Source organism: Mesocricetus auratus, unplaced genomic scaffold (genome assembly GCF_017639785.1).
Source record: "Mesocricetus auratus isolate SY011 unplaced genomic scaffold, BCM_Maur_2.0 Super-Scaffold_100018, whole genome shotgun sequence".
Taxonomy (NCBI): Eukaryota; Metazoa; Chordata; class Mammalia; order Rodentia; family Cricetidae; genus Mesocricetus; species Mesocricetus auratus.
The window spans coordinates 1704124-1730854 of NW_024429199.1; the positions used below are offsets into that span (position 1 = coordinate 1704124).

At 42.8% G+C, this 26731-nt stretch overlaps 1 protein-coding gene and 1 long non-coding RNA gene across 8 annotated transcripts in view; one reads left to right on the plus strand and one right to left on the minus strand.

The window, feature by feature from the left end:
* Afg1l (AFG1 like ATPase) overlaps positions 1-26731 on the plus strand; it is a 154905-nt gene that overhangs the window by 101807 nt on the left and 26367 nt on the right. For all 7 annotated transcript variants that reach the window (XR_005881848.1, XR_005881847.1, XR_005881850.1 and 4 more), the window contains 2 exons: positions 13994-14064; positions 14321-14421. Coding sequence is in view for 3 of the 7 variants with exons in the window: in XM_040758263.1 (XP_040614197.1) it covers positions 13994-14064; positions 14321-14421 (172 nt within the window). In the remaining 4 variants the exon portion in view is untranslated. The remainder of the gene's footprint in view (positions 1-13993; positions 14065-14320; positions 14422-26731) is intronic.
* Positions 12710-19603, minus strand: LOC121144480. Its single transcript, XR_005881851.1, has 3 exons — positions 19415-19603; positions 15089-15284; positions 12710-12956 (listed from the first exon to the last, which is right to left on the minus strand). It is a non-coding gene; the product is annotated as an uncharacterized LOC121144480 (long non-coding RNA).

The following is a 26731-nucleotide window of genomic DNA, read 5'->3' on the forward strand; positions in this document are numbered from 1 at the left end:
CCGCATGGGATGCTACCCTGACTATTCTGCTGTTATTTCTGCAACAGGAGGATCCACTGATTTCCTGAAGAGAGGACTTCAGGTCACCTTGATCTAAAGTTTGCTGTTTGGTTTTCATTCACTTTTAGGAACTGAGTAGTTTCTCTCTCTCCCTCCCTCCCTCTCCCTCCCTCCCTCCCTCCCTCCCTCCCTCCCTCCCTCCCTCCCTCCCTCCCTCCCTCCCTCTCTCTCTCTCTTTCTCTCTGTGTGTGTGTGTGTGTGTTGTGAGTGTGTGTGTGTGTGTGTTTTTTGCTAAGTCTGTGGAAGGATCTAGAATGTTTCCTATTCACACAACAGATCTTTCCCAAACTCACATACAACTCCTATTCTCTGCACAGAAGCCATGGCCTACTGAGAAGATTTGATTTTATTCTCTTCTCAATTGTGTATATGTGTCTATTAAATGTAGTGTACTTGAACGTATACAGGTGCATGATATATGTGCGTGTTAGTGTATTAGGCCAGAGACTGGTGTTAGTTTCTGCCCTACCTTTGAGTAAGAAGTTTTCCTACTGACCCTGGAGTGTTTCATCTCCACAGAGTGGCTGGACAGCAAGCTTCAGTGATCCTCCTGTCTCCACCTCCCCTCTGCGCAGTGCATGAGTTACAGGCTCACACTGTTGCACCCGGCTCCTACAGGGGTACATGCTTGAGGTACAGGCTCACACCACTGCACCTGGCTCTTACAGGGGTACAGGCATCCAACTCAGGTCCGTGGGCTTCCACCCAGCCCACTGACCCAGCTCCCTGGCTGCTCACAGGAAGACTTAGGACTGAACAGGGAACAGGTAGCAGACCTGGCATGTTTATGTGCTCTACCTCGAAGTTCACAGATCGCCTCTTAGTGTTGTATGGCAAAAGAAGTGACCAACCTGGGTCAGAAACACAGGATTTTGGTTGTCTGGTACAGAGACCAGCCTGAGTATTAGAAGATGCCATTGTGTCCTTGAGCCCAATCCCCTGGGGTGGGAGGGAGTTCTCCTGAGGTCTGGATGACTCCAGTTCAGGTATGGAGTCCTGTGACGTGACGGGAGCACTGAGCTTGTGTGGAAGCTATGGTTTCTAGCTGGAAAGAAGCGTGTCTGCCTGCCTCAAGGTTGCTCGTGACACACACAGCGCTGGGGAGCGCCAAGGCCAAAAGACCTGTAGAGGAGCAGCTCTTGCAACAGGCTTCAGACTTTTCTTTCACTGACTCTCATCCATTAGAGTCGTCACCACCACACCAGCATCCATAGGAAGCACACACACACACACACACACACACACACACACACACACACACACACACACACACACATTATGTGTATGTATGTATGTATATTAAACACACACACACATCCATCCTTTGAACAGACTTCAAAAGTAACATTCTTCTTAAATACTTTCCCAGTGGAAGCTTCATCTCGCAGCAACTTTCAGTTTTCCACTCCAGAAATATCTCTTTCAAGAAGATAATCATTTTGTTGTATCTTTGAATACCAGTTTTTAAAAAGGAGCAATTAGTTGGCAAAAAAAAGAAAGCCCCACAGTGTTCTAATGCTAGAGATTTGTTTAAGGAAAAAAGATCTGAAAACTAAGGATGAAGCTCATGCTCACACACGCAGGTCCCCACAGTTGAAGCATCCTGCTTCTTGCCTGTGATGTGCTGTATAGATGCTCTCTCTCATCCTTCAACTGCGAGGACCACATCAGTAAGTTAGGAATGTTCCTTAGCTTCATTGCCACACCTTCGCACACCCAAAATCTTGGCTTATTTTTTTTCTAGACTTAAAATTTTAATTTAATTAATTAATTTTATGTGTTTGGGTATTTTGCCTGCACACCTAGTGTTCTCAGAGGCCAGGAGAGGGCATCAGATCTCCTGGAACTGGAGTTAGAGATGGTTGTGAGCTACCATGCAGGTGCTGGGAACTGAACCTTGGTCCTCTTAAAGAACAGTCAGTGCTCTTAACCATTGAGCCATCTCTCCGGCCCCTTAATTTTGATTATGCATTAGGTGTATGAGTGTGTCTATTTATGGGTGTGTGCATATGAGTATGGAGCCTACAGACCAGAGTTACAGGCAGTTGTAAGCTGCCCCACATGGGTGCTGGCAATCTAACTCAGGTCCTCTGCAAGAATAATAATATGTGCTCTTAACAGCTAAACCATCTCCTTAGCCAAACTTTGGCAAAGTTCACTAGTTTCTGCCTAGAATGTTGCCACTTCCTGGTTTGGAAGGTGTCGGGGACATCTTGGGACCATTTCACCATACCCCATAATCACTTTACAGGTGTTTGTATCCCAGAGGTTGGTAATTGTAGTTTGGATCTCACCTTTTCTTGCTGTTAGACACGTTTCTATTGCCTATTTATTCTGGTCTTTAATCTCTTTCAATAGTGTTTTGTACTTTCCAATATACAATATGCTTAACAGTTCTGTTAAATTCATTTGTTAGTAGTTTATTCTTTTTGTGCTCTAGGCATGAATTTCCCCTAATTTCATTTTCAGTGCCTTTATTACTACTATAAAATGCAACAGATTTTTGCATATTGACCTTGCTAAACTGGTTTATTGGTTTCTTAGTAGAGTTCCTGGAATTTTCTAAATACAAAATAATGGTATCTACAAAAACAGTTGACTTCGCTCTCTGCAAGCCAGCATTTTTGATGTATTTTTCTCTTGTCTAATTCCCCTTCACAGAGCTGAGCTTCAGTACATACAGTACAAGATGAGATGCAAGATGATAAGCCTTATCTTGTTTCTGGCCTTAGAGGCAATGACTTCAGTTTTACCATTAATTACACCATTGTCTCTGGGGTTTTCATAGATGTCTATTATCAGCTAATAATATTCTTTTTCTTGGTCTGTTGAACATTTTTGTCATGTTACATTTTGTGAAATGCATTTTCTGCTTTTGCTAAGATAAATGTGTGATTTGGATCCATTGTTATATTAACACACTTTATGCTACTAATTGATTTTTAGATTTTAGATTAGCCTTCCATTTCTGGAATAAATATTGTCATACTTGTCAGTTTTCCATCCCTGAGCAAAGCATCTGAATGAAACCACTTAGCAGAAGGAGATACCTATGTCAGCCCGTGGTTTCCCGGGTTGCCCTCTGTGTGTGGATGGCACCACACTGCCTTAGGGCCTGTGCTGAGGCTGGACACTGTGTCTGGGAGTGCGGTGGGGACAAGGCAGCTGGCAAGGGTGTCAGTGTCTTGATGACTTATTGGAGAGTGCCCCTCTACGGAAACCCCCCTCCACAGGGTTCCTCCACACCCCAGCAGTGCTGTGAGCACAAGTCTAACAGTGGGGGGACTTCAGCACCAGACTGCAATAATCACAGGATAGAATCCTCTTTATGCCTTGCTCAGCTAGGCCTGCTGGTACGGGATTGGGACTTTTATGTTTGTGGTCAGAAGAGATGTGCATCCTTGCTTTCTTTTCTGGACATGTTTCAGTCTGGTTCTGACAGCAGGATAGTGCTGGGCTCACAACAAGTGTGGAAGCACCCCTCCCTTCTCTCCCACATTGCCCCTCTCGGGTCAGTTGGAAGTTGATTTGTATCTTTCTAGGAGTTTGTCCATTTCATCTAGGCTAGCTGGTTTGTTAGTTTGCAGCTGTTCATGGGGCAGGTTGAATACCCTTATCCAAAATGCTTGGGAACAGAAGTATTTCAGATTTTGGAGTTGTTGGTTTTTTGTTTGTTTGTTTGCTTGTTTTTGGAATGCTTGTGTAAAGTTTATGACTGAAGATCCCCAAGCCGAAGTCTTGACTTTCAGTTTAGAATTACTGCTATTATTTTATAGTCTACTTCATCTCAACGAGGTTATTTGTAACACCCTGTCTTCCACTGTCACCTTATAAATGCACAAGCCCACGTGGCAAACATACATGGTCACAAATATCAGCTTCCTGCTTCATATCCTGTATGACACAATCACACAAATTGTTTTTCAAGTTTGTAGCTGTTAAAACCATAGAAGTGTTCTATTTGACATAATTTGGATGTACACTTAAGTAGTAATTAATTGCGCATTAACTCAAGGGCTACTGAATGAGAAATTAATACCAAGTGTGTGAAAGTATTTGAAATGCCACCTACCAAGTGGCACAGTGCCGCAGTCCCTCTTGTACAGACTTCCACACCAGCCACACCAGTCTGTTCAGCACACCTCTTTCTCTATTGAACTGTTGGTGGCAGTGGCTCCACACACCGCAGGACACTCGGGCTTGTTGCCGTAGAATAAAGCTGGCCCACCATTTCCCTCTTAACCACACTGACCAGAGTATCCAGCTGTAGATAATACAGTATAGACGTGCACCATGTGAGCAGGTCATGTGCACACAGTGTAGACGTGCCCCGTGTGAGCAGGTCATGTGTACACAGTGTAGACGTGCACCGTGTGAGCAGGTCAGTGCACACTCTGGAGCCCAGGCTGCTTTGCGTTTGCACAGTCCTCCTGCTTCAGCCTCTTCTGTTTTGGGACCATACGCGTGAGCTAGCAGCCCAGCTCAGGTTTCTTAGCATTCTTATCAGCTTGTTATTCCATCTTCAAACAGATCACAGACTGAACGGAAAGTCAGACTCTAGGACAAGAAACACTGACCTGGCAGACGTCCCGGGTCCTTAGTTACTCGCTCAGGACTTTTTAAAAAGCTCTTAAATCTCCCTCGCCTTTCCCCCCTCATTATCCAACTTCTCTTTATCTTCACTGGTTTTAAAACCCTTTGTTCATATGCCTTTCTGAAATTATACAGAAAGGAATTTTTAAAAAATGTATCACACTTGCAGTTCTGCATGTTAGGCTCCTGGCTTCGCTTAGGTAAATGCAACATAGAAAGTCAGCACACATTTTATGTGGAGATGAGACGGGTGAAGTCCTGCAATTTGAGGAGATCCCACTTTCTGTATTATGTACAGGTCAAGATTAATGGAGCCAGGGAAATTATCCGCCAGGTGACTGAGAAGGGTGGGAATATGGGGACTGAGACGGATCTGTGAACAGTCAATTAAGCCTTTTCGTGACTGAGAAGATAAACAGTAGGATAAAAATCCATTTGAACAACCGATTCCGTTATGTAAAACACACCTACAGGATTTGAAACACGACCAAGTCTGTTTTATATTAAGGCAAGTATAAACCAAGTAAATTTTAGACCTGCCTCCAGCCCCAGATTGCGTTTGGTGAGAGGACAAAGAGCCATACAGCCTGAATGCGCAAGGAATCGGTAGAGTGCAGAGACTCTGCCAGGAAAGTTTGGCAAAGAACCCCAAGAGGAAGGAGAAATTTCTCTGTCAAATCCACTTTGGCTCTCTGGCGTAGAGAACACGGAGCGCCGGGGACTGAGGAAGCCAGTCCTATTCTACTTGTTGATACCTTCACAAGCTGTTGATTTCTGAAAGAGGACAAAGAAGCAAAGTGTGGTTAGCATTCTGTCCCCTTGAGTCAATCCTAATGAAGTGGGAGGTTCTTGAAGAAATTAATTTCCATTTAAATTCATGCGTGACCCTCTTCCAAAAACCTCCAAGTGTTTGGGAATTTTTGTTGAGAATTTCAAATGATCCAGCAATAATAAGCTCATTTTCAACATGTTCTGTTTCCTTGAGGCTAAGTTTTATGTTGGATGCCTGTTTTCAGCTGTAAATTTTTTTCCAAGGTCAGAATGACTGATGAATTTCTTTGCTGTTTACTGATTGAATGTGGAAAAGATAAGTCACAATTAAAAGCAGTCGGGCTAATCCAGGTACTGTGCTCAGGGTTCCTGTGGGAGCTGGTGCCAGTTTTCTTGGCAACTGAACAGTGGTTGATTCCAGAGCTTTTCTGACTTAAAGACACAGTGGTACTGCTAAACAGGAAGTAGAAAGCTGCCCCTCAGCCCCGCTCCTGAGAGGAACAGAGGTGACAGGAGCATTGAGATGGCCGGGTTTCAGGGCATTGCAGAGCAGAGGAAAGGGGGTGTGCTCTGGCTGTCTTGGCCCTCAGGGGAGAGGGGCAGCTTTGGAAAAGAGTGGCTTTGCTTCACATCAGAAATTGTCCCAATGCACTTTTTCTGTCAACTTTTGATTAGCTGTGGGCAGATTTTCTTTTCTTGCATCTTAGCTTCACAAAGGCCTAGTATATAGTAGTGTCATACCATGAGCAATTACCCAGAGTCCAGCTGTCTGGAGGAAACTGAACAAGTCAGTAAATTCTTGCAGAGCTGGGGATCAACCCAGGGACTTGTGCATGCTCAGCAGCCGCTGGCACTAAGCTGCGCCCACATGAGTGTTTGGTTCCTTTTCTGCTTCCTTCCAGAGAGGAAGGGAACACTCTTCAAGCATCGGATCCAGGTCCCTTGTCTTCCTGTCATTGTGATGCCACTTCCCTTCTTTAGGAGATACCTCTTTCTTTCTTTCTTTTCTTCTTTTTAAGATTTATTTATTATATACACAGTGTTTTACCCACAGGCCAGAAGAGTGCACCAGATCACATTATAGATGGTCGTGAGCCACCACATGGTTGCTGGGAATTGAACTCAGGACCTCTGGCAGAGCAGCCCCTGCTCTTCACCGCTGAGTCATCCCTCCAGCTCTAGGAGATACCTCTTTATGGCTAAAATGGAGCTACATAAAATACAATGGGATATCTGCTTTATTGTTGTGCGGAACATATATTTTTGTAGCTCTAAGAGAAAACTGAGAACCAAGCTGGTTTGGTGATATATAGTTAGGTGTGTGTGTGTGTACATATATTTGTACAGGAGTACACGTGGGGGGGCAGAATTCCATGTCAGATGGCTTCTTCAGCCTCTCTCCATCTTTTTTTTTTCTCTCCAAACAAGCTACTCACTGAACCTGGAGCTCAGCAATTCCACTAGACTGGCTGGTTAGCAATTCCCAAGGACCATCGTGTTTCCACGTCCCCGGTGTTGGGATTACAGTGTATGCCACCATGCTCGTGCTTTTGCATGGATGCTGAGCTCTCTCCAGCCCTCAAACCTCTTAACTAGGCTGTTTGGAGGTTGAGCTTCTAGCCCTCCATCACGGAGACTGGGCACCATGTCTATTTGCTGAAAACCAATCCTCTCTTGTTGTAAGGTCTTTAGGAAAAAGGCACAGAGTAACATAAACTCGCAAAAGTTTGTTTAAAACTCTTAATGGGGTCTGGAGAAATGTCGTCATGCTTTGTCTTTCCAGAGGACCCTCGTTTGGTTCCCAGCATCCATATTGGGTGGCTCACAACTGCCTATAACTCCAGCTCCAGAGGGTTCAGCCCTCTTCTGGCCTCTGTGAGCTCATGCAGCTCCCCCAACACATATACAACGATAAAAATAATAAAAATAAATCTTACAAAAACCCATACTAATGAAGCAAAAACCTAGCAAATCCTGGTCCTCCACTGCATGGGTATGGTGTATTTCTGAACAGAGAGTTTTATTTAAGGGAATGTTAACATCCCTTTAAGAGGTTTTACTTCAGAACTCTGATAGAGCCTTTGCTGTTTTTCCAGTTTGTCATGGCAGGTGACAAATATTCTTTTCTTGTTTGAATTTAAATGAATTTTCTTTGGCTGAAGTTTTTAAATTAAGGTTGTATACTTGAAATTTCCTGCTTAAAAGTAGCCAAGGGTGAGGATTGGAGAGACAGCCTAGTAGTTGACAGCACGGGCTGCTCTTCCAAAGGACCCAGGTTCGTTTCCCAGTGCCTACATGATGCTCACAACCACCCACAACTCCATTTCCAGGGGATCTAACACCCTCTTCTGGCCTTTGCAGGCACTGCACACATGGCACACAGACATACATGACACATGCAGGCAAAACATCCATACACATAGAGGAAAAATAAATCTTAAAATTTAGAAAAAACTGGGGTGGGGGGAGGGCAGGGGAGGGAATCTTAGATATTTTGAAATGTAATTTTACATTTTTATATAATCTTGATATTTCATTAAGAAAATATTTCTTGTTTAACTATTTCATTAATTCAATTATGTATTATATGTTATAGCTACACATAAAAATAATTTGAAGCAACTTACATTGAAGTAATTTACAATGCATGCACCATAATAATCTCAAAGGAAAGAATTGTAAAATTCTAATAAGACTGTAGAAGCTGTGGTATTTTTGTGTACCGATACACAACTATGCTGAACATTGGCATTGTATTTCTTTTCTGTTGCTGTGATAAAATATCATAGCTAAGATAACTTATAGAGAAGGAATATATTTGGGCTCACAGTTCCAGAGGGTTAGAATCCATGATGATGGAGCAAAGGCTTGGTGGTTATAGCAGCAGTTAAGAGCTCACATCTTGAACACAAATAGGAAACAGAGAAAGTGAACTCAAAATGACACAAGTCTTTAAACTCTCAAGGCCTTCATCCTGTGACAAACTTCCTTCTTCATTCCAGGTAGTTACTGTAACAGCGTCCCCCCCTCCCCACAGGCAACAGGAAGTGGTCTGAATTAGGAGTATTTTGAGCATAAGAGACCTCAAAGCCCACCCCCTCAGTGACACACATCCTCCAACAAGGCCACACCTCCTCATAGTGCCATTCTCTATGGCCTTATGAGGGACAATTACATTTAAACTAACACAAGGCTCATTGACATCTTCAGAAATTACAGGAAGTTAGCAATTCTGTCAGCTTTGTGAGATATGTAAACAAATAAACCAACAACAACAGAATCCCAAACTGCTTGGTAGTCCATTTGTTAAGTGGATCTAAGTGTACTTGATCACATTCCCCATCACTGAATATCTATTTAGGTTCCTTTCCTTTTTGTTCCAGAAGTTAGCCTTTATTATTTCATAGGTGACTTCCTATGAATGGAGTAGCCTTGTGGCTATGGATTATATGTAAAAAATAACCACAGGCTCATGTGTTTCATCTCAGCTGTTGGCTTTTGGGGGTTGTAGAAGTTTTAGGAAGTGGAGCCTCGCCTGAGAAGTGGTGGCTGTGGGCAGGGGGAAGGATTCAGACTAACCAGGTTCCGCCTTGAGCTCTCGCTCTGTTTCATGGTCCACAGAGATCAACAGCAAACTAGCACCAAGCTCCTAATATGGACATTTAGGGAGTGATTCCATCCCAACAACTCTGACTTCAGGAATGGATTTATTGACCAGGCCACTTCTTAATGTTACCATCAGCACAGAGTCACCGTCGCTATGACCAAATACCTGAGAGAAATGATTTAAAGGAGGAATGATTTATCTGATCCCGTTGTTTTGAAGGCTTCTGTTCACTGTTGTTGAGTTTGTTGTTTTAAGGCATATAGTAAAGCAGAATGCCATGGTGGTGGGAACCTGGACACGTGTCTGCCTTCCCTCGTGATCCTCCATCTAAGCCCGTGTCCTAACACTACTTTTACTCCCTGTCATGGTTTTAATCTGCTAACATATCAATCCATTCATGCAGCCAAAGCTGTACTTCTCACGGGCATCAACTAGCAGCAGTATCCCCAGCAATGAGCCTGTGAGGGCCATTTCCTGTCCAAACCCTAGTCCATCCTCCTGCCTCAACTTCCAAGGACTGGCATCACAGGCATGAGCCGTACTTGGCATGATTTCCCTTTGCATTTGTTGCTTAGTAAGAAGGAACGATGGGCCCCTTACCAACTGGGCCATCTTTTCATGCAACTTCTTAAGTGTCCTTTGAGAGTTGTTCTGTTGGAGTTTTTATGTGGTGATACTTTTTTTATATGGTATGACATAAATATTGCTATAGTGCTCCCAGTTTGACCAGAACTTTTAAAAAAATATATATAGTTTCTGCTGTACAGGCAGTTTATGTCTTTGTGTGTTCAGACTAGATAGGCAACATAGTTCTGAATCTCCGTCTCCCCTTCTGTGACCTCGTGGCGGTCATGCTGTGACCTGGACAGCGAGGGGAGAGCAGTGTGAGGAGCTCGCTGCTGCGTGGCGGTCCAACAAAGGAAAGCTTTCGCTGTTCCCCTGGGACACACTGCAAGGTTAGAACCGCCTAAGGTTTTTGTTACAAGTGCAAGACATACTCAAAGCTGTTTAAATTTGATTTGGAAATGTATGATAGGTAACTAGGCCTTTTAGATTAATATAATTGGTAATTAAAGTTTTTTCTCTTTATATTTCTAATGCAAATCTATTAAAAAAGCTAATGCAGCCTGGCAAGATGGCTCAGTGGGTAAAGCACTTGCTGTGTAAGCCTGATGGTCAGGCTTTGACCCTCCCAAATCCATGTAAAGGCAGAAGGGGAGAACACCCCACAGAGTGTGCTCCATGGCCCGCATGTACTGCATACACACATTCTATGTACGTTCACAATAATTACATAGAAATGTAAAACTACTTACAGAACCCCAATAACTGCATACACACATCCTGTGTACATTCACAATAATTACATAGAAATGTAAAACTACTTACAGAACCCCAATAACTGCATACACACATCCTGTGTACATTCACAATAATTACATAGAAATGTAAAACTACTTACAGAACCCCAATAACTGCATACACACATCCTGTGTACATTCACAAATATTACATAAAAATGTAAAACTGCTTACAGAACCCCAATAACTGCATACACACATTCTGTGTACATTCACAATAATTACATAAAAATGTAAAACTACTTACAGAATCCCAATAACTGCATACACACATCCTATGTACATTCACAATAATTACATAAAAATGTAAAACTACTTACAGAACCCCAATAACTGCATACACACATCCTGTGTACATTCACAATAATTACATAGAAATGTAAAATTACTTACAGAACCCCAATAACTGCATACACACATCCTGTGTACATTTACAATAATTACATAAAAATGTAAAACTGCTTACAGAACCCCAATAACTGCATACACACATTCTGTGTACATTCACAATAATTACATAAAAATGTAAAACTACTTACAGAACCCCAATAACTGCATACACACATCCTATGTACATTCACAATAATTACATAAAAATGTAAAACTACTTACAGAATCCCAATAACTGCATACACACATCCTGTGTACATTCACAAATATTACATAAAAATGTAAAACTACTTAGAGAACCCCAATGGCTGCACCTCTTTAACTAGGAAAGCCTGTGCTCTGAGTAGAGTTGTTAAGGAATTTGAGAATATCTGTCTATGGTAAGAATTCCTTTCCTGCTATCCTTCTTTCTTTCATATCAACCCAGTGACATCAAAAGCGCCCGAGCATGCAGGCCACCCCTCTGCCTGCTTTAAGGTAGCCTGAAGAGGCTGTTCCTGTCCTCTGCACCAGTCATGCTTCTCCTGAGGCCAAGTGCATGCGAGTAAATGGGTAGCAGCCACATGTCACACTGACTGCATTTATGAAATGCCTTTAGTTCTGGACTACTTAACACTGATGCCTTTTTGTGTTTTGGAACTTCAGAGTATCTGTTTATGGTAGAGTTATGAAATTCTTATAAGATAATGTTGAAATAAAAATCATTTTGTGCTAGGTGTGGTGGTACAGTTCTATAATTTTAATCACTCAGGAGATGGAGGCAGGAGGGTTGCAAGTTATAGGCTAGCCTAGGCTACATGGCAGGACCTGTCTTCAAAAACCAAAATAAAATGCAACATGAAATACTAACCTTGTTATGAAGGAACTATTGACGTGTGTGTGTGTGTGTGTGTGTGTGTGTGTGTGTGTTGCTAGGGATTGAACACAGGGTCTTGCCATGCTAGGCAGGTACTGTCCTGATGAGTTGTGTTCCTATTCTGCTTGCTCCATTCTATCTGCCTTGACAAGTATGTCATTAGGACCAGTGAGATGGCTCAGTGGTAAAGGTGTTTGCTGAGAAAGCCTGTTGACCTGAGTTCACTTCCCAGAACCCATGACAAACTGACTCCCAAAAGCTGGCCTTTGATCTCACACGCACACTGTGGCATATGTATGCTCCCCAACATACATCGGTATTAAGAAGTAAAATAAAATAAATTTTAAATAGATCATTAACCAAGAATTCTGGAGGCTGAGGCAGGAGCAGCACAAGCAAGGTCAGCCTTGCCTATGTAGTGTAACTTTTTTTTTTAAGTCAGGGCTGGAGAGGTGACTCAGCTGGTAAAGTGCTTGCCATGCAGGCATGAGGTGCTGAGTTTGGATTCCCAGCACCCGCATAAAAGCCAGGCACAGAGTTGCACTTATGCAATCCCAATGCTGGGGGAGGGGCCAAGCTCAGGAACAGGCAGCCCTAGAGTTCATGGTCAGTCAGCCTGGCCAACTGGGGAACAATTGTCAGCCAGGTGTCAGCACACACAATGCACTGCACCTCTGTATATACATATTAACACACATACATTCACACACACTCATGCATACACACTCAAGCACACAGAAGCACACACACATGCATGCACACACACACCACTTCTAAAACAAACAAACAAAATCTGTGTGTGTGCATGCACCATTGCATGGTAGAAATTGTTCTAAATGAATTCCAAGAATGACCTCTCAACATCCATGTGGCGGATGTGACACTGACATTGACTTTGTGGTTTCGTGGTAACTTTGAACGTTCTTTGCGGGGCTGATATGAGTGTTTGCTGGTAAGCCTGATGACCCAAGTTGGACCTGAGAACCCACATGGTAGAAGGAGGAAAGCAGTTCCCACGAGTTTGTCTCTGGCCTCCATATGCAAGTGTAATAAAAAAATACATTTGGGTGCTCGTCTCTGAATCATTCTTTATCTAGTGTCATTTAGTAACTTTAATGCGGCTGAATTTAAAGGTCGTATAAGATGTTATGAAAGTCAAGTAGCATTCCTTCTGGAGTCAACGATGGCAAATGACATTTCTGAGACCCACGGAGCTGGGTGGCTACTGGCCCTTCATGTGACTGCGATGCTGCATTTGTAAGTTGTTGCATCTGCTACAGTTGAGGAATTCTGTGGTCATGTGTCAGATGCCAGCAACCTGCTAAGAACAATTTTGTTTAGTTTCAACTTAGTCTTAATGACTAATTTTCAACAGGACACTATTAAAGCGATGTCAGTTGCTTCCACAATTAGCCAAGATTGATTTGTGTCAAAATTAAGCATATTGGTAGGTCACCTTGTGTAAGTTGTTTGTAGGATTAGAGAAAACTTAGATTTTTCACTTGAAGTATTTTTTTTTGAATGGCCTTTCTTCTACCAGTTATTTTCTTCTATTGACTGATAAATTATCAACCCTTCTTTGAAAAAAAAAGTGAGAAGAAAAGAGGCCATAGCACTATCACATTTCTATATGTGCGCTTCTTAAGCATATGGTGGTCTCTAATTAGAATACAAAAGGCTGTGTGACAGACTTCACTCCATAGACAGCAATAGACAGCATCACAGAAGGAGGGGGCTTGGGGACTGTGAACAAGGACACTTTTGAGAGAAACTGTAGTCTGTGCTTGTCCTCGTCCTGACAGGAGCCTGTCCTAGGTGTCTTCAGAGGTACAGAGTCTGATAAAGTTTCTGATGTGCAGACCAAGTTGGTATTTGGAAGCTAGCAATTTTATTCTGAGTGCTCGAGCCTCCCCGCCAGGAGCTTGGTTTGGTTTTTCTAACAACACCTCAATGTTTAATTTCACGTGTACCCTCTCAGGGGAGATTTCAAAGGGTACTTGCTGGATGCTTGACTGCCTTGCCTATTTGCTCTTGTTTGGCGTGCAAGCGAGAGTCAGGCGCTTTCTTCTCATTGTGTACACATAGTATTAATGGATTTACTCTGCCTGTATCGTCTCATTACTGGAAACATCTAGAAGCTCAGAAGTCTTTCAATGTATGCAAATAAGGCAGGATCGTCTACCTGAGAGTTAATATTCTCTGCTTTTAAGTGTGTTCTAAATCTAATGTTTGTATTTAGAGCATATCACCCTGTTCTCTCTTTTTATGGGCAAAAAGCTAAGCGGGCTCAGGCAGCTGTTTGATGTTGGCTTCAAGTGTTATTAATTTCATATTCTATTATTCTTTTCACTGTAGCACAAGTGAGGCTGATGTGGAGGCTGTCATGGATAAGTTGTTTGATGAGCTGGCCCAGAAACAAAATGATTGTACGTAAGTTAATTTCTCTTGAAAGAGAATACATTTAGAACACAATGCCCAATCTCCACTGACCAATTAATAAGTCCCATTGCTGTATATGGGTTGATGCCACGCTCAAGTGGCAGTCATTGTATCAGCATTTTGTCTAATTTATGTGTTGAATCATGTGCTATTATTCATCAAGCTATGCATTTCCTATCTGTAAGAGATGAATTTTATAGTAATTATCCAGACAAGATTGAGTCTTTGTTCATGTTCCCATAGTAACTAGACCAAGGATTCTAAAAGTGCAAGGCAGAGAGCTGCGGCTGAATAAAGCCTGTGGAACCGTTGCCGACTGCACATTTGAAGAGCTGTGTGAGAGAGTAAGTAGCCAGGCCTGGCCAGACTGGTTGGCCTTTTCACATGTTAAATTACTTCATGTTTTCCCTTCAGCCTGTTTCAGATTTGAAAATGCTATTCACAGAGTCAGAACTGAGGTAAAAGTCTCAATACAGGAAATGCGCATCTATTTGCCAAGCAATTTTTATAGGTACTGGCACAAAAATCTGCTCTTTGAAGGGCTTTCAAGAAAAAATTAGAGATGCAGAGGCAACTGTCAACTGTTGCTGGAAGCAAAAGCAAAATGAGTGTCAAGGCTCTTTTGTAAAAGTCACATGTGTGGGAAGTAAGAAAAATTGAGGTAAGGGCTGGCGAGATGGCACGGTGGGTACTTGCAGACAAGCCCCACCTCCTGAGTTCGATTCCCAGTCTCGTATGGTAGAAGAAACAACTGCCATAAATTGCCTTCTGGTCTGTACATGGAATAAATGAATAAATGGACTAGAATATTTTTATAAAGAGAAAAAATGAGGTGAGATTAGTGTGTCAGGAAAAGAGGAAAGTAGTATTACTGTCATCTAAGGAAGTGTGCATTAAGAATTGTCATTCCCCAAATTCATTGTCCAGCTGCTGTGCCATATCTGAGCTGTTTGGGCCAGGTAAAGGGAAGTCAATCTATCAAGCATTGGTATTACATCACAAATAATTTACCTTACAGATGAAGTAGATGCACACACACACCACGTCTTAGAGAGTTGTTGCAGATCCATTATAGATATGGATTGTGTCTTTTCAAGTTCCAGACTTCTCGGTGCTCAGTAGAATATCAAGTAACTTTACACACAGTTCCTCAGTTGAGCATCATCCCTTGGTCTCTGATTTCTTACTTTAGCTAAGTACAGAAGAGCTGTTTGGAGGAAAGAGAAGGCCATTGCCACTTGTGCCTGATGAGTAGTGTATGTGTGTTTCTCCAACTTACTCCTAGCAGGCATGATTTTGTCACCCTTAAAGCAGAAATGAATCCATTGCAGTTGTTTAGGGCTTTAGAAGGAGTACAGTTAGGATTAATTAAGAGCCTTTGATGGAGACCCGACCTCTGATTCCTACAGTGGCTGGTATGAGGCTTCCTGCTTCTACCAGCAGCACATCGTGCTAAGGTTCCCCTGTCTGGCAGGGAGAGAATCTACCTGGGCTCACAAGTTTGACTCTTGTGAAGGATGAAGTTGGTCCTCTCGCTGTAGTAGGACGCCCAGTGAGGAGAGGGAACAGGCAGGCCACAGAGGCCTCTTGGAACAGATTGTGAGTGTCTGTATTTCTTTACTAGCCTCGTTATTTTCAGGACACTTGGTATCAGAAAGAGGCCACTTAGAATCCCATGCCCCTTATAATCTTTTTACTGTAATGATGGGAAGAAAGTTGGTCAGGACTTAATGTTGAAAAATGAAAATAAGACCAACATAACTCACTTTTATTTGACAAAAGTTTAGATTGAGTAACAGCCATGAACTAAACTCTCAGAATCAACAATAACAAGATTTCCATTTATTTTTGGCCTAACTGTCTTGTCAAAATTCTAGAACAATAAATCATTATATCCTTAACTTCGTGCCTTGGTTGTTTAGTTGCATGGAAAACCCTTTCCAGGATTTCATGTATTCCTTGGTGTCATCTTTTTTTGGGGGGGGGGTTTACGAGACAGGGTTTCTCTGTATTGTTTTGGAGGCTGTCGGTCCAGCCCGGCCTTGAACTCACAGAGATCCGCCTGCCTCTGCCTCCCGAGTGCTGGGATTAAAGGTGTACGCCACCACCGCCCGGCTCTTGGTGTCATCTTATTGCATGAACATTCCAGTTGTTTTTGTCTGGCGTTTCTGTGGTGTCATTACCCCTATCAAGTTTTTTCTTCCTCTGGTTAGATAGACCCTTCATTTGCCAGTTACAGGCATGGGTAAGCTTGCCCTTTATTCCATGGTAACTGGAGTATTTCCTACATTGGACAAGCCCCAAATGACTGACAAGACATTGGCATGAGGGATACAGTTTGTTCCTCATTGTTAAGCTCTCTGTGAAGGATGTCTGAAGAAGGGCAAAATTTTTAAGTGGTCAGTTCCTTGCTACTATTTTCTTATTATAGTGATTTTGCATTTCTTTGCAGCCTTATAATTGTGGCAATTCAGAGACTGAATAGTTGCATGAAGAGGATCCTTGAAATCATTCAACTTCAGATTTAGCCTAAAACTCTTAATTAGTTATAATGATTTTATGAGCCAGACTACATAGCTGCCAAAAGATGTTCAGTAAAGATAAAAACAACACATCCAACCCAGGTATTTGAGTAAACATCTGGGTGGTTGGTTCCAGCTTTGGATTGCATAAGCTAGTTTCTGGAAGGCCTAAGACACACTCAGCTGCTGCTACTGACATCATCATTAAAAAAAAATCACCCTGCAAGCAGCAAATGGGTTGACAGTCTGTAATGATGAGTTTTGGCCCACAGGGGCAGGAGTAACATTTTTATAGACTTTTAAGATGGGTAACAGTGCATCTGTCAGCGTGTTAGTTAATAAGGTAAAAGATGGTTTCAATTTGAAGTCCTTGCCATATTCTATAAACCAGGCAGGTCCAGGGCATTCCACCTCTACATTTCTCTCTTCCATGCATAGTCTCACATCTGTAACCTTGCAGATCAACATCTGGTTTTTTGACATCGTCTCTCTTCACCAGTTTGATTCAGCATGGTCATACTCAGAAGACCAAACTAGGAGAACCCTTGACACCCTTATAAAAATAATAGCTAATAGTCATGCTAAGGCATCATTCTAGCCATTCTTTATACATTAGTTTGTTTAATACCATGAACGGCAGTGCTATGATTGTCCCATTTTATAGGTGGAGAAATGCAGGCATTGCGATGTTAATTAACTTTCTCAGGTCAGGCAGACAGTAAATGGCAAAAGGAGGACTTGAACTTCTTGCTGGTTTGGGAGCTACATGCTATATTTGTTACCTCTACATTATAGCTGGGAATGTGTGGGCAGGCTCTGCCTTGGCTCATTAGCAGAATTCCAATTCTGTTGTGAAGTCTCCTCAGACTCTTTGCACATTTCCACATCTAAGGAAAACTTTGAGACTTTGGTAGAGCATGAAGCCTGCAGGGGAAGCAAATAACTTCAGTCCTGAGAGGTCCTTCATATAAATATTGCTGTTTTCTGTCCTGTTATGATATGAAAAATGGTGGAAATGCCTTGGAGGAGGGGGGCGGGGGTGTTTGATGGACTTTGTCCCTGCCATTCCCTTCCTATCAGAGCTGCCCCAAAGAAAAGTGAAGCCCAACGGGGTATACTTTCTGCATCAGAGGTGTGGCATGCCTAGGAGTTATTTATGTCACTGCTTTGCATGGTGGTCACAGACCTGTAGGGGTCTCTGCAAGCCCCCAGGAGTCCTGAAACCCATACACACACACTCTCTGCTCTTCTCACTGGGGTGAGGTCTCCAATAATGGTGCTACAGAAGTGATAGGAAAACCTGCTGAATTAAGACAGTGGCACCAAACCATGCTGTGTCCTCCATGGCTGGGTAGTCACCAAGAGAGAGATAGCAGCCAAACCAATTGGAGACAGCGCCACAGGGCAGTAAAAGTAGTTAATTTCATTAAGTTTCAACTTTGAGAACATGTACTCTCAATATGTTTTTGTGAGGGAATGAGAGGTAGCCTTTATGGGACACTCCCGTATACCAAATATCATGGCTGCCTTGAGGGAATGCTCCCCCCACCCCACCCTAGAGACTACCAGTTCTTATGGAAAAGACTGAGTGACAGACCGTGGTTTTTCAGCTTGGCAGACATTTCCTCACAGTGTTTGACAGACATTTCTTGGAAATAAGTGAAGACTGTCATTTCAAGTAAAACAACGAGCAATATTTGTTACCAGTGATGAGGTTTGAGCATATGAGTGAAAGTTATCATTTTGGCACTAGTCTCTGTCATTGTGATACCGGCAGCTTCCTGGTTCTTGAACTTTTTTTTTTTTCTGGTGAAACTGATGGTGAGTTCAACAAATGCAGAATTACAGGAGTTTGGAGATGGGAAAAGTAGGGAAGCAGAGTTGGAACAGTGTCTCTCTGTGACTTGGCTGGCCTTGAAGTCCTTGTCCTCCTGTTCAGCCTTCCTACATCTGAAATAACAGGTGTTTGCTCCCATGTCTAGCTAACTGTTTTGGTGCTTATATAATTAAACATTTCAACACTTGGAAGGTCTAGTTTATTGGAACAACATTTACCAATAACCAATGCATGCTGTTATAAAATCATATATGACAGAAGAAAAATGCAGAAAGACTAACAGAAAATAATAATGCAAAAAGTATAAGCTTGGCATGATATCACATGCCTGCAATCTCAGCACTTGGGAGACTGAATCAGGAGGATTGGGAGGCCAGCTTGAGCTACATGGTGGACTCTTCCTCAAAAAGCTGGGGACATGGGTGGGCATGATGGCTCAACAAGTAGCCACTAGCCATGTGGCCTAACTGGATTTCATAAATCTACATAGCAGAAAGAAACAACCAACTCCAGCAAGTTGTCCTCTGACTGCCACATGTATGCGTGACATTAATAAGTAAGTGTAATTTTAAACACACACACACACTTGTGCACACGCCAGAACTGTTTCAGATTCTACTGTAAAACTAATATTTTTAAAAATACCTCTTGTCAGCTTCTTTACAAAATTTAAATAGACTTAAATTTTAGGTCAGTTTAGGTTTATATCAAAAACAAGAGGAGGCTGTTTTGGTGAGAAACACCTAACAGTTAGGAGGCTGAGGCAGGGGGATCACTGAGTTTGAGGTGAGTTTAGACTACACAGTGAATTCTAGGTTTGCCTGTGCTGTAGTGACATATTTTCTCAGACAGCTGAAAAAAGACAAAGAAAGGGAGGAAGGAAGGAAGGGAGGGAGGGAGGGAAGGAATGGGAGGAAGAGGAAGAAACAAAAAAAAAAAAAAAAAGAAAAATTGAGAGTTGTAAACATCTGCACTTACCGGGCTGAAGTTACCTGATATGGCCACGAGGAACAAAATCAGGTCAGGTTGGAGGGGCCACAGCACAACCAAAACTGTGACAGTTTTATTGAGAGCAATAAACTTTTGCAGTTTAAAAGCAGACTTTTAAAACCTTTATCAGAAACGGACTATGATGGCAATTGCCAGGATCAATACAGTTGTAGTTGCTAGGATACAGTGTTTGCAAGCCACACGGGGTACACAAGATTAATGTCTAAGACCAACTGTCCTGTCGAGTTCACGCGCTTCCTTGACTACTAAGGGAACAAACGGAGAAACACAAGGTGTCCTGAGCTCTTCACTGCCTGAGGGAGAGCATCAGTCTCTCAGGAACTGGAAGATACACTGTGCCCCAGGAGCCGTGGACTCTCCCCTGAAAAACCTATGACACATGCATGCCTCTCAAGGCAGCGAGGCCAGGGCAGCTCCATGGTTCTCTGTAGATATCTTAGTGCAGAGTGTCACATCTACTCCCAAATCTAATTTCCTTTATTACTGATACTGTCTATTAAAATGTTTGCTACATGTAATAAACAAATACCAGATACATTTCCCATGTTATTACTATTTTGTAGATTGAACTGGGCTCTGACACAGTATTATTAAGTTTCTACTTTATTCACACTTCCTTATTTTTGCCTAATGTCCCTTCTCTGTTCTAGGATGCCATTGGCATCCGAGGCCATCATCTCCGTAGTTCTTAACTGTCCAGTTTCTGGGACTCCCCTATTTTTGACTGCCTTTGACAATTTTGAGTTGTCCTAGCATTTGATGGTGGAATGATGTTTCTCACGAAGCCTCCCTGTCAGCCTGTATCACGTTTGTAGTGCTGGTCAGGATCCTCCACATGAAGGTTGGCCTTTCTTCCAGTCCAGTTCCCTCTTGTGAAGGAACTTCTTGTTGTCTTTATAGCTTCAAAGAATAATCCTATAATTAATTATCTGGAAAGGCTATTAAAATTACCTTTCCAACCACTGACCCATATAACCAAAGTATATCTAGTTTTTAAATGCTGTGGGTTTAATGTAATGGTTTTTACCATTGTGGATTCCAATGGATTTATACAATTCAGATTTTCCTCAGTTTAAATTTCTAATATATTAATAACAAAGGTTAGGAAAGAGAACCCATGTAAACAAAGCTCCCGAGAGTCCTTGATTACTAAGAGAACAGAGGGCTTGAACCACAGCACCAGGGATCCACTTGCATTACAGTTAAACTTTTGTGACCCAAAAATGAAAGAATCATTTTCAGAGAGAGCAAGCCAAAGCTGAATTCTAAAGGCTTAATGAGTAAACTGGCTATTCCTGAATTTTCCCTTTGAGAAATGTAATTTTTACACCTGCAGAAAATTGGTTCCTCAATCAATAACTGCGTTCACAGGTAACTATTTGCAAGAGCACTTCATTATTTGTGGTTTAAAAATGACAGGTGGCCAGGTGTGTTTGCAGAAAGCCTGGGCAGAAAATACATCAGTCGGTGTATGTGCATGGCTGTTTGTGGATGTTCACTGTCACCTTCCTGCATTCTCTTTCTGTCTCCTGCTCACTCACTTGCCCTTAGTGCTCAAGGAATAGATGTCTATGAGAAACAGACCTATGGCCTTCATCTGTCTGTCAGTCTCAATTAAATCATATTAGTTTATGTATTGTTAAACTACAAGTCTTACCAAATAGGATCTTCTAGAGGATTCTTGAATGGAACCCTCCCTCTACTGCCTGCTTTGTTTGGTTTTATTCCTAATGAAGCCACTGGTTGGGAACTCCTTCTGATTTGTGCCTATCTTGGCACGCTGTCAGGAAATGCTAAAGGATGAATAGCTTTTATCTGTGTTATTTGGCCAAGACTGCAGGCTGGTAGTCTTTGGTTGTTCCAGTGTAATTAGCATCAGGATGAAGGCATTAATCAGCAGGCTGAGGCAGCCCAGGAATCTCTGTGACCCTCTCTCCTCCCAGCAGCAAGACCTTTCTTGAGAAATTTCTTGCTTCTTACCTATGCTGACTCCTGACAAAGCCATGCTCTAAATAAAGTGGCTAGCCAACCTCCCAGGGTAGAAGCAACAGGTAAGCCTGAAGTGACCTCACAAAGACCATAGTGGAAAGCTGGCCTGCTTCTCACAGGAACATGAAAACAATGCTGTGGGTTTTGTTCTCTCTTCCCTGCCGTAACTCTGCTCGGCTCTTTAAAGAGTCACAGTGGTGTCAGAAGGCGCCATGCCTTCCTCTCGCTTGTTGGCCAATGCGCATCTTCTGGAACCATGGCCTCCATTTGTCTTGCAGTGACTTTTCTCTAACCCACAGAAAGGAATGGGGGGACATGTTCAGGTGGTATAAACGTCACCCATTAGAATGATAGAGGGTTTGGGAATAAATTCTCATAGTTGCCCTAGACACAGTTTGATTTAAAAAGGCAAATGCACACAAACAACTTGGTACCTAGGCTTATTTTATTATTCTGAACGTTGGGGCATGAAGGAGAAAGTCATTCTCTGGAAGGCTGTAGGGTTTTACTATCTCTATATTAGAAAGATTGTTGACAGCTTGTTGACACTTTCTGTGTGTTTTACTATTTTAAAAGGAAAACGAGAAAAAGACTTTTAGAGGTATAATCATGAAAGAGAGGCTAGATTAGAAATTTGAAGACTTTCGGACATAGAGTCATGGCGGTCATGTCCATGATGAAAGGGGACATGAGGAGGAACCAGAAGGAAGAAAGAGAAACTGGCTTAAGGGACACACACCTGTATTCTCTGTATGGGAACATTTCTGCTGGAGGGCAAATACGTAGGCAGGACCCTTTGGCCCTGTGTCTGTTTCTAAACTTGATCAAGAACAGAACTTTTGTGGCTGTTTTTTATGGCTGTAGAAGAAATTTTAAATTTCTTTCATGTACATGAGTGTTTTGCCTGCATGTATGCATGTTTGCCATGTGCATGCCTAGTGCCCTGGAGGCCAAGAAAGGGTATGAGATCTCCTGGGAGCAGAGTTGTAGATGGCTGTGAGCCACGTGTAGGTGCTGAGATGCCAGCCCAGGTCCTCTGGAAGAGCAGAAGTGTTCTAAGCCACTGAGCCATCTCTCCAGGCGGGCTGTAGACTATAAACTCTATAAGCCGTGATTTCTCAAACTCAGATGCCTAGCTTCTTTGAGAAAAAAAAAACTTAGCAGAATACTTACTGCTATGCTACTTGTGACTGGTTTAAAAGCCTGTCCAGCCCCTGTGCGGTGGAGGCCCAGGGATTCCCCATGGATCTCAGGGGAGGAGGTAGAGTGCCCGGAATAGCACACTTTCAACATGTCCTTTGTCTCAGGGATAAAATTAATCTGTGGATCAAATGTAGCAGCAGATATAATTCCTCATATTTTATTAATTTTTATTATTTGTCATTAAAAAATGTTCATTTCCTATGATAAAGAGCACAATTAGAGGCACCTTCTCCATACTTTAGATCAGTTGACTGGAAATGATTTAGTATTTAGCATACTAGAATATTCAGTAAGGTACATGCCATTAAAGGTTTGATTACTTTGAAATATATGTTAAAATATATTGTTTTGTTTTCTAAAAATAATAGTGAAATCTTGAACCAAATGGTAGATTTTAAGGGGAAAAAGCCTATAAGTATAGTATCGTAGTAATTATAATAGTGTTTTTAGGGCCAGATGTTACTTATGTCTGAGTGTTAATCAAGAAATGTACCTAGGGGCTGAGAAGATGGCTTGGAAGTTAAAGGTTGTCTCTCCTCTTGCAGAGGACCTGAGTTGGATTCCCAGCACCCACACAGAACCTCACAACCACTTGTAACTCCAGTTTCAGGGGATCTGGTATCTTCTGGCTTCTGTGGGCACCAGGCATACACATCATTACATATGCATATACTTATACCCATAAAATAATCTAAGGGGCAGAGAGACGGCTTAGTTGGCAGAAACATTTGCCATGTGACCCTGAAAACCTGGTTTAAGTCTTTGGAACCCATGGAGGAAGGAGAGAGCCAGCTCCCAGACAGCGTCCTGTGACCTCCACATGCTTGCTGTTGCGTGTCCACACTCTGACACATGTGTGCCCACACTCAAACATACATCATATGCACACACCATAGTAATACAGGTTTCTTGAAAAGCCATATATCTAATATTTCCACCTCAAGATTACTATATTGATTCAGGGTCAGTAACTGTTCCCTTAGTGCTTTCATGTCCATTTCTGTTATGAGAAATATAAAAATGAATATCAGGAAGTTTCTGTCAAGGCCAGTGAGCTGGATCAAGGGTAAAAGCATTTCTCCTAATCCTAGTTGACCCCAGTTACTGGGATCCACATGCTAAGAGAGAACTGACTCCCCCAAACTGGAGTCATTCACCTCCTCTGGCTCTACCATGTTTCTGCCTCCTCTCCCTCATAGATCCCTGAGCCCAAGAGTTTTAGGAAGGTTTGCAAAGCTGTACAGTCCCCAAAGGGCTGCAGCTTTCACCAGCATGTTCCAGGAGGCCAAGGAACAGGACTTCCTTCTGGAAGTTCTCTCAGGAAGATTGGGCTGCAGCATGCTCTATACTGTTTATGTTGCCTTGTGTAAGCCAATGGACAGACTCCTGCCCTTCTTAAAGTGGCTGACTCTTTCATAACCATCCGCAAGTATTACTGAGTGTGTGGTGGAAGGCTGGCTCAGTTCTAGGCACAGTAAGGGGGTAGCTACAGGATGAAGAAGAGTCACTCTCCACCCTTACAGTCTTAATTCAGAAGAGAAATTGTGATGGATGCAGAAGTCAGGAGACTGAGCAGATTATTAGTACCACAGGGTTTGTAGGAGCAGAATGGCTGTGGGTGATGAGGAGGAGCCCTGCCTTGAGGGCTGAAGAGTTAGAGATTCTGATGGTGCCGGGTAGGTAGGAGTCTGAGGAGAGATGCTCACCCCAGAGACCACTGCCGTGGTTTCTCCCTCCAAGGCTTTGTGTTGCTGTGGAGAACAGAGCTGTAAATGACAGAGCTGATTCAGAGGGTTGTTACACTTGCATAGTGATGGGACAGCTTCTAAAGACCAGCTCACATGTTAGTGACACCTGTAAATTCTGGACAGAAGTCTTAGGAACAACTGGCCTAATGTGGCCAATCAAAAATAGAGTGAAACTGGGGTGCAGTCAACTCTTGCAAGAAAGGATTGAATGTGGTGAGTTTGTCATTTTGTAGGGTTTTTTTGTTGTTGTTGTTGTTTTGTTTTGTTTTTTTGCCTGACGGCAGATCACAGTTTCTCTTATAGTTAGCTAAAATTCAATAGACTCTAGCCAGGCTTGTGGCTTAAGGAGCCACAGTGGAGCAAGCAAATGACCACAGCAACCGAAAATCTAGAAAAGGAAAAATGCTCGAATCTCAGGTTAGCCTGTGGACTCCATGTGCACAGCAAAGAGAAAAGCAAAAGCTTGACCAGAGGCGTCAGTGTGTTGTGTCTCCCAGAAGGCAGCTTAAAGTCTGGGACTGCCTCAGGTCTGTCTGCCAAAGTGGGGATGCCAAAATAAATCAGTGCATCTAATAATCCCCAAGTCTACACATGCCAGATTACCTCAAATCACCAGGTATAGGCAGGTGTCAGAAAGTGACTCATTTTCAAAAGAAAAGGTAACCAACAGAGACTTACCTTACGATGACACAAATGTTGGAATTCCTGATGTAATCTTAAAATTACATGTATTTATTGGAGGGGAGGGGGCTGCATGGCATGGGGTGTGTAGAGATTAGAAGACAGTGGAGTGAGCCCTCTCTTTCCACCACATGGGTCCCAGAAATTGGACTCAGATTTTTAGGTTTGGTGGTAGGTGGCGCTCTTACCCTTTAAGCCATCTCACCAGCCCTAGACAAAGTTTTCAAAATAGCTTGAGGCAAGCAGATTTTTGTGAGTTGAAAACCAACCTTGTCTACATAGCAGTTGTTAACCTAACCATGTCTCCAAAAAAAAAAAAAAAAAAAAGGTCAGGTTTTATATATATGTTTGAAGACATAAAGGAAAATAGGAAAATACACTAGTAGTAATGAGTAAAACATAGGCAATCTTAGAAGAGAAGTTGAAAATATAAAAAAGAAACAAATGAAAATTCTAAAGTTAGAAGTTCTAGAACCTGGCACTAGAGCAATGGCTCAACCATTAAGAGCAAGCGCTGCTCTCACTTAGGACCCAAGTTCAGTTCCCAACACCCACACCAGGCTGCTCACAACCACCGTTCCCAACACCCACACCAGGCAGCTCACAACCACCGTTCCCAACACCCACACCAGGCAGCTCACAACCACCCTTCTCTGCCTTCCGGGGATCTGGCTTACAAGGGCAACTGCACTCATGTGCATGCTCCAAACCCCACTTGCTCAGACATGTAATTAAACATAAAAATTAACCACAAAAGTATTCTAGATCTAGGGCCTTGCGCAGTGGCTCAGGAGATAAAGTTTCTTGCCGTGCGTGAGAACAAAGAGTTCAGATTCTGATTCTGTTACCTCCCTGGGACTAGTGGGCGTGGCAGCTGCCTGTAACCCTTGCACTGAGGAGGCGGAAGCTCGTGATCTCTGGGACAAGCCAGCTATCTAGACCTGCTCCAGGCAGCTCAAGAGGCTCCTGCCTCAGTAAGCAAAGTAGAGAGCAATCGAAGAAGACACCCAGCATCAACCTCCACACATGTGCTCGTACACATGTGTATGCATTCCTACAGACGTGTGCTCACACAGACACACACACACACACACACACACACACACACACCACATACACAATTATAGACCTAAAACCTCAGAAAATATATTCTTAATACCGGGTTTAAAATGAAAGGAAAATTGCTGATAGGTCAGCATGGTGACACAGGCCCCTTTTTCCCAGCATGCATGAAACTCAAGTAGAAGGATCCTATGGTCTACATAGTGAGTTACAAGTCAGCCAGGGCTACACAGTTCCTCATTAGACTCTGTCTCAAAAACAAAATTATGTAGTCTTGAAAACTGGAAGGGGTGAGGAGATCGCTCAGGAAAGCGCTTGCTATGTAAGCATATGAAGCTAAGTTCCATCCTAAGAACTCGGGTGAAAAAGCCAGGCTTGGTGGCGTGTGACTGTGATCCCAGCAGGAAGGAGGCAGAGACAGGCAGACCTCTTGCTGCCTGTTCATTCCAGAACTCCAGCCCCCGAGTAGTGCTGCTCACACCCTGGGTGGGTTTTCCCCATCTCAGTTGACTTAATCTAGAAAATGCCTTGCAAAACTAGAGCTGCGAAGACAAAGCAGCGACCTCCAAGTCAGTGTCTCTCTGAATCCTCTCTCTCCATC